The sequence below is a fragment of the Antrostomus carolinensis genome, unplaced genomic scaffold, assembly GCF_000700745.2.
Source record: "Antrostomus carolinensis isolate BGI_N321 unplaced genomic scaffold, ASM70074v2 scaffold2544, whole genome shotgun sequence".
Classification (NCBI taxonomy): domain Eukaryota; kingdom Metazoa; phylum Chordata; class Aves; order Caprimulgiformes; family Caprimulgidae; genus Antrostomus; species Antrostomus carolinensis.
In genome coordinates, this window is record NW_010311277.1 from 3586 (window position 1) to 12160 (window position 8575).

General features: G+C 47.4%; 1 protein-coding gene across 1 annotated transcript; it reads left to right on the forward strand.

The window, feature by feature from the left end:
- Positions 1-1136: 1136 nt before the first annotated feature.
- Positions 1137-3125, forward strand: NRSN1 (neurensin 1). The gene is made up of 2 exons (XM_010166678.1): positions 1137-1331; positions 2581-3125. Exons 1-2 carry the CDS (start codon positions 1143-1145, stop codon positions 2977-2979), a joined length of 588 nt encoding a protein of 195 aa, XP_010164980.1. The 5' UTR covers positions 1137-1142; the 3' UTR covers positions 2980-3125.
- Positions 3126-8575: the final 5450 nt, after the last annotated feature.

The following is an 8575-nucleotide window of genomic DNA, read 5'->3' on the forward strand; positions in this document are numbered from 1 at the left end:
ATTGGAAGGGACCTCAAAAAATCATCCAGTCCAATCCCCCTGCCAGAGCAGGAACCTCAATGAGATCACACAGGAAGGTGTCCAGGTGGGTCTTGAATGTCTCCAGAGAAGGAGACTCCACCCCCTCCCTGGGCAGCCTGTCCCAGGGCTCTGGCACCCTCACTGGAAAGAAGTTTCTTCTCAAGTTGAAGCAGAACCTCCTGTGTTCCAGCTCACACCCATTGCCCCTTGTCCTACCATTGGGCATCACTGAGAAGAGCCTGGCTCCATCCTCCTGACATTCGCCCTTTACATATTTATAAACATTAATGAGGTCTCCCCTCAGTCTCCTCTTCTCCAAGCTAAAGAGCCCCAGCTCCCTCAGCCTTTCCTCAGCAGGGAGATGCTCCACTCCCTTCATCATCTTGGTGGCTCTGTGCTGGACTCTCTCCAGCAGTTCCCTGTCCTTCCTGAACTGTGGTGCCAAGCTGTGGGGCCAGCTGTGATTTCCATCTCAGCTCTCTTCAGTGAGCAAATTAGTGCTGTTATGGCATTCCTTCTTTTTCAGTTTTAATTATCTGTATTTAAACACAGGATATAGACAGTTTCCATCTGTTTAGGAACTTGTTTTGCCTCTGTTTCTCATGGCTGTGAGTGTTATGTCAATGGGTTTATGTTTGGACTCAGTCCTACAGTTCAGAAGGTTTTTCAAAAATATTTAAAAACCAACCAACCAAACCAACCTTACCCAGGAGTTTGGAAAGTTCCTAAGGCTGCAAACTCCAGTTAACTGATGGAAGCAGAGTCTGCACGAAGGGCAACATGAGCCCTTGAGGGGTGCTGGCTTTTGTTAGCTGATATATTCTGCTTTTATCCATCTCCATGGAAACCCAGTAGCTCACTAGTGTGAAAGCTGGGGAGCAGGCACCCTGCATAGGGGAAGGAATGTGCCCTGCAGCAGCTTTAGGCTGGGCTGTGCCAAGACACCGAGTGTCCTGGGTTTGCTTAAGCTGAGTCACTGCAGGCAACTCTACCAGGCTTGGTTCTTGGTTTGGGGGAAAAAAGTATCTCCTGGGCTGCTTTTCTTTGTGTCACCAGCTTGACTCTCCTGCCACAGCAGTAACGATGTGCTTTGCGTGAACCTCTCGTTGCAGGTAGGAAGGATGAGCTCCTATGCAGACATCTGCGGGTCCAAGCACGTGCAGGGCAGCACCGAGGGAGGATACCAACGCTACGGGGTCCGGTCCTACCTGCATCAGTTTTATGAGGACTGTACAGCTTCAATTTGGGAGTATGAGGATGATTTTCAGATCCAGAGATCGCCTAGCAGGTGGAGCTCTACGTTCTGGAAGGTACTAGTTGTTGTTGGAGAGAGAAACTCCCATTTTGGGATTTTTCACATGTAACTAATGATTTTAGATACTCATCCAGAAAGGTCTTCTGTTGCTCAGTTTTCACTGAGATGACTGAATAAGTCTGTCTGAAAACGGGGTGCTGTTGCCAAGATGCATCAGCTTCCAAGGGTGTTCTGGGATCTTTGGATCCTCTAGTTTCTCTGCCACAAGAATCCATGTCACTGAAGCATCTCTGGGAAATGCCACCCATAGCTTGGAAGTGAAGTTTCCCTCTGCTCTGCACCCACAACACTCCTGCCAGGTTACTGGGAACAGGACTGGTAGGTTAACAGCAGTAACTCTGGGGCTGTGTGACTTAGAGATCAAAGAAACCAGAAGATCTCCACTAAGGTCAGGGCACACAGCAGAACTGGAGAACACCAGAGGTTGGAAGGGATCCCTGAGGCCATTAATCCAACCGCTCTGCTTTGATGTTAGTGCCATTCTGTGTGAACCAAATTTTGTTGGTTACACTTAAACGTGCCAGCCAAGACTCTGAAATGTTCACAGCAATAGCCAGTTCCTTCTAATTCACATAATTATAGTGGTTGGAAAAGACCTTTAAGATCACCGAGTCCAACCATAAACCCAACACTGCCAATTCCACCTCTAACCCATGTCCCTGAGCACCTCGTCTGCCCGTCTGTTCAATCCCACCAGGGAAGGGGACTCCACCACCTTCCAATGCTTGACTGCCCTTTGGGTGAAGAAATTTTTCCTCTTATCCAATCTACACATTCCCTGGTGCAACTTGAGGCCATTCCTGCAAAGGAATGACATTTCATGGCTAAAAGCAGGTTGTGGATATGACCCAAGCAGCAGGGACTGAACTGTTGGTGCTAACCACCACCTAAAGCTAAAGAAACCAAGCAGCACTGGAGTTAAACTGGAATCCACTTGGTGATGGGGTCTTTGGATGTGAAATGTTATTTAGACATAGAATATTACACATATTCCATTGTTTCCAGAAGTGTCAGCACTAAATTATATAGATAGGAGTTGTAAAATGGCAGTTTCTCCATATATTCTAGTTCTAGTAGGGCCACAGATGACCTAAAAGACAAGTATCAGCCTTCTCCTAGAAGAGAGAACTGTACCTACAAGACACTGTCACCTCCTAGGGCCACTCACCACCTAAAAAAAAAAAAAAAACCAACCTGGAAAGCCATATTAATTGCCTTTTTTTGTTTCTTTCTTTGTTTTCCAGGTCGGACTCATCTCTGGGACAGCTTTTATGCTGATAGGTTTAACGGTTCTTGTAGTGGGTTTTCTCGTGCCACCAAAAATCGAAGCTCTTGGGAGAGATGATTTTGTGGTGGTGGATACCCGTGCCGTTCAGTTTAACGGCTCCCTTGACATATGCAAGCTGGCAGGAGCCATCTTGTTTTGCCTGGGAGGTTCCACCGTGGCAGCCTGCCTGCTGATGTCTGCTTTTGCTAAAAGTTACTCCAAAGAAGAAAAGTACCTCCAGCAAAGATTTAAAGAGAGAATCGCTGATATCAAAGCCCACACAAACCCAGTCACAAAAGCCCCAGCGCCAGGAGACTCCAAGATACCCGTCACTTTGTCCAAAGTTCAGAATGTCCAACCTTTATCTGAAACCTGACCCTTTCCTTAGGGGTTTTTTTTTTTGTTTCTCACTTGTAGATCACTAACTGGAAAATACCAGCTGTTGTTGGCATAGGTGTGAGTCAGTTCCAACATCCAGTGCTCTGCTATACAAACACACACAGCTGATGGGGGAAGCTGCTCCAATACCAGTTTAGGAATAGGGGGGAAAGGGAAATTATGCAGGGAAATTAGACCTGTGACCGATATATTCCACAGTATTTAGATATTTTAATCTGTGTTGAACCACTAAGTCCTTGCAACGACAATTAGGTGTTTCAGATTGCATCCCTGGAAAACAGGGAGAGCGCTGCTGAGAGCTCTGTCAGGAACGCCCTACATCCCGCTGTTTAAAGTTTACACGAGTTGGCTTTTGTTTCATTTCCTTCTTGCTGTTAAAAATACTGTCCAGTCCTTATTTTTACAGCCTGGGAAGCCAAGATTCTGCCCTTGTCACTTGCACTTGTCCTCCTGCCACGTGCTAGGATCTGTATTGAAGTCATAGTGCACAGGTAAAACACAGATCTGGCAGCGAGCGCCCTGCATTTCACCCTGGCACGTGTCACTTCCCAGCAGCGTCGCTTTCTGGGAAAGGCAGGTTATGCTTGATCCTGATTTACCCCTAACCTGTGCAAAAACAGGCACTTTTGTCTTTGTCCTTGCCATATTAACAAAAATTACACAGTCATGGGGTGGAAGGGACCTTAAAAACAGAAGGAATTAATACGGGAGGAGGAACATCATACCTGTCTTTGGTTTGCTGTTGTTTCTTTCATTAGGTTGTGTTATATTTGAAATTCATACAAAATCTTTTGGTTTTGGCATTACTAAATGTGGTTTGATATGCCCAGGCCCTGTGTTCTGCCAGGACATTAATGCCATGTGAGATGACCTTGACATAATTATCTAAAGACATTTTGAAATGCTGTTTATATTTTTATAGAGGATAGAAAAAGTTATGCTTTAACCAGATACATTTGTGTAAATGCTTACCTGAAGACTTGTACTTTCACTCTTAATTATTTTCCCCACCCAAGGCAATTATTTCTCTGTCTTAATCCATGGATTTAAATTAAACTGTATAAAGAAAGATGTGACATTTGTACTCTCTGACAATATGTGCCACCTTATAGTTCTGTCTATTTTTTTGAATGGATTGAATAAAATTCTAGGCGTGAGCCAACTCTGGATTTCATGAAAAGTCTTTTTCTAGACAAACAGGTTCCTCTATAAATCTAATAATTCGGTTTGAAAGGAGAAATCTGCGCTCAAAGCTCACTGATCTCTTAACTCACTCTGTGCTTTCAGCTTCCATAGGTGAGGAAATCACTTCAGTGCTGAATCTAAAAGATTCCAGCACAGTGATGACAGGGATGTGCTAACAGCTGTGCTCTTTCCTTTGCTGATAAAACATTTTGTGGTCTCTGCTTTGCTTCAGACTTCCACAGCTTAAATAAACCAGAACACACGTGTTTAGAAGTTGCAGCTGTATCGGTGGTAATTATCGTGGCTGACAACAGCAGTGGAAGTAAAATTCTCTTCTGCAAAGAAAGTACCTGTCTCAGCAACGCAACTGCAGCGTCTGAACATCAGCACTGAAAAGATGGACAATCAGGAGCTTGTCAGGCAAACACCATTAATTACAGAGCATGAAATGAAGTAGGTTTTGATTCACTGGCACCCAGATATTGGAAGAGCAAAAGCACATTGCACCCAATGCTTAAAAATCAGATTGCAGTCTCAGGGGAGAAGCAGATGAAGCAGTGCCAAAGAGGAGAAGATGAGAAGACTGGTAAGGTGAGGTGAGGAGCTGTGTACTATTTATAAAGAAAGCCAACAAGAAGAGGGGTGATTGTGGTGGTTTCACTGGGCTGGCAGCCAAACAGCCGCTCGCTCACTCTCCTCCGCCCCAGGAAATAAGGGAGAGAATTGGATGGATAAGGGTCAGGAGAGCTGTAGGTTGAGATAGGAACAATTTAATAATTGAAATAAAATAAAACTTAAAATGAATAATGATGATAATAAAATGCACAAGTGAGTGAGACAGTGCAGTTGCTCACCACCCACCTGACCAAGCCCAGCCTGTTCTTGGATAATGATCCCGGAGGAGCGACAATCCTGAAACCACAATCCCAGAAGAGCAAGAGCCCAAGCAAGAAAGAGCCCCTCACTAATATTCTGAACTTGATGTTATATGATCTGCAATATCCCACTGGCAGAACCAAATGCCAGTCTAGCTCACTAATTTGAATATTCCTCATCCTCCTTAGACATTGCACCTGCAGACCAGCAAAACACAAAGTCCTTTGACTTCGAGCAACGATTGCAAACATCGGTGTGTTATCAACATTCTTCTCATACCAAATCCCAGCTGAAACCAAACCCCAGCGCTGTTCTAGCTGCTGAAAAGAAAACTGTATCCCAGCTGAAAACCAGGACAGCAACGAGCAGAGATTGCTCACGAGGCAGGTGGCAGGGCTGGGACACAGGGACAGGCTGTCACCGCTGCCCTTGGTTAGAGAGTCCTCAGCCCTTGTGTTTCAGGCTGGGAGGAATGTTGTCTCTGCCATCGGCTTTCGCTGCTGTTGGGCTGTCGCTGCGTGGGCAGCAGAGTCAGGCTGGCCTGACCTTTCCAGTGGAAAGGTTTAATTAAAGTTGCACTTGGAGGAAAGGGGACATGAAGTTTTACAGGGAAGTTCACCAAATTAGATGAGAGCGAGATCTCCTGTAGCTGTTACCGAGTCCCTGCTCTCCATCTACCTTTTGTTAACGCTGTACTGCAAGTCTCGCTGAGAATCCAGCTGGAAAAGAAAGCGCAGGTTGGGCTTCTTTACCCAAAATAGCTGCATGGGTCTGCAGTTCCTGAAAACACATCCCATCTTGTGTAGATCCACACCACAAGCATTGATAAATTTTTGTCCAGAGAGCAGCTGACCTGGCGGGCAGTGAACAGAGCTGACACAAGCACCAGGCGCTGGGTCACATCACACATCATCGCTGCTGCGGAACTGAACGTGCTCAGGCAGCACGAGAGAGGACAAGTCGCGTGTGGGGTTACCCAGGTGGTGGGGAGAAAGAAAAACCCTCAAGGATCTTACTGAGCTCTGCTGGGACGGGAAAAGCATTTGGGATTTAGCAGCAGCGGCGGTGGCAAAGCTGGTAACGCTGTCACGGCTCGTGCCACACACATTTCACCTCATTAAACCCTTGTTGCTGTTGCTCAGAGCTTTTCCAGGATTGAGACCTCCAGAGGCTGCAGTCCTTCACAGCAGAGGATCAGAGCCACACAGGGCTGCTGGAGAAATCCGGGCAGAAAATTACTCCGGTACTATTAAGAAGCCAAATATCGGAAAGTTCCAGTCACGTGATAAATAAATATTTTCAAGATCCATTTCCTTGCAATGTTTTAGAATCTTCATCTTTTGGTGCAGGAGCTGAAGCATCAGCAAAAGAGCAGTGGAGATGAGCTTTGTGCTGTTCTTAGAATGACAGACCGGTCAGGGTTGGAAGGGACCTTAAAGCTCATCCAGTCCCAACCCCCCTGCCAGCAGCAGGGACACCTTCCACTAGACCAGGTTGCTCAAAGCCTCATCCAACCTGGCCTTCAACACTTCCAGGGAGGAGCAGCCACAACTTCCTTGGCCAACCTGGGCCAGTGTCTGACCACCCTCACATCAAACAATTTCTTCCTAATATCTCATCTCAGTTTCCCCTCTGCCAGTTTAAAGCCATGACAGAAAAAGCTCTTACAGAAAATCCCCCTCAGGTCTCTGCCTTGGAGCCAGGGGAGCTTTTTTGCTCTCACAGGGTCACCCCTTCCCCCACTACTAAAAAAAAACCAGCTCCCCCCCACAAACCCAACACAGAACTTCTCCATGGCTGAGGTCAATCTGTCCTTGCACATCATGTTTCCCCACCATATATAATTTTCCATTTTCCCATCCCTACCAAATTGCAGAACATTCTCCACTCTGGGACTGCCTGGGACTTCCCCTCCTGGCACCAGCTGCCATCACCTTTCCAAAGGGCACGTTCATGGACTTCCTAGTGCAAATAAAACACAGCTCGAGCAGCCAAGCTCTTCTTTTTCCAACCCTTTGACCTGCCCACTCAAGAGGCTTCTTTGTTTCTTCACGCTCACCTTATTTCTTACCCCTCTTCGAGCCTTATTTGGTTTTAAATGACAACGCAACCACAGCCTAACATCATTTCCACAGAATGATAGACTGGTGGGGTTGGAAGGGAGCTCAGGAGATCATCCAGTCCCACCCCCCTACCAAAAAAGCAGGTTCCCCACACCAGGTTGCACAGGAAAGTGTCCAGGGGGGTTTGAACATCTCCAGAGATGGAGACTCCACACCCTCTCTGGGCAGCCTGTCCCAGGGCTCCAGCACCCTCACAGGAAAGAAGTTTCTCCTTAAGTTTGTCTGGAACTTCTGGTGTTCCAGTTTGTGCCCATTGCCCCTTGTCCTGTCACCAGCCACCGCTGAGCAGAGTCTGGCCCCATGCTCTCAACACCTGCCCTTTAGATATTTATAGACATTCATAAGGTTCCCATTTTCTGTGCAGCTGTGGTCAAAGAAACCCCATTTTTCAGCCTGAGCGGTAACCACCGACTTCAGTGCTGCTCAGATGTCCTCTCCTGCAGGCAAGTTCTGCTTCCCCTACCACACAGGGCAGGAAAAGCTTCTCTTCAGCATCTCTTCTGTCCCCCCCACCCCACCCTCTCCAGGTTGTCCTGACCCTTTTCTGTCCGTTTATTCCCAGCACACAGTGAATCACAGGCAGAGGCAGAGACGCAGCAACAACCCCTCCTCCCAGGCTGACTGGAGGCAGATTTAATTCCCGGTTCCTGCTGCAGCCATTCCCACATGGATGAGATTTTTTAATCACGTGTGAGCACAAGTAAAGAGCTCTTGATGAAAGCAGCAGCAGCAGCAGCAGCATCCTCCTCCTCCTGAGCAGCAGCAGAACCTGCACAATCAGGAAGCTGTTCAGCCCCCAAGGATGTAAAGCCAAGCGAGATGGCAAAAGGCAGGAAGAACCTTGGCTGGAGGCACTTTGCCAGCAGCTTTGTATCAAAGAGCTAACAGTAGAGCAACCATTTTTGGTAAAATAAAGGAATTGGGATCAATTGGGATTAAAATAAAGGACTTTTTGGTTCAATTCAGCACTGAGGGGTCATCCTGCCATGACACAGCAGGCTGCCCTCCAAGCTCACGGCACATCAAGGGTAGGGAGACAATGTGATGCTCCCTGAGCAGGCTTTGGAGGCACATACATCCTCGCTCCTTCCTCATCCCACCACTTCCACTGCCCAGAGAAGCAGCAGGTCTCACCTCCAGCACTGGGGGCAGTTTGGGCACCACAGGAGAAAAAGGATCTAAAGCTGCTGGAGAGTGTCCAGAGGAGGAACACAACATTGGGGAAGGGTTTAGAGGGGAAGGGTGTGAGGAGAGGCTGAAGGCACTTGGTTTGTTCAGCCTGGAGAAGAGGAGACTGAGAGGAGATCTCATGGGGGTCTAGAACTTCCTCCCAAGGGGCAGAGGAGGGGCAGGCACTGATCTCTTCTCTCTGGCCACCAACGAATGCCA

Excerpts from the sequence above, each read along its gene's own strand:
- NRSN1 (XM_010166678.1), top strand. The coding sequence starts at position 1,143 with ATGAGCTCCTATGCAGACATCTGCGGGTCCAAGCACGTGCAGGGCAGC. Across the intron at positions 1,332-2,580 it reads GGAGCTCTACGTTCTGGAAG|GTCGGACTCATCTCTGGGAC; the intron begins GTACTAGTTGTT and ends TTTGTTTTCCAG.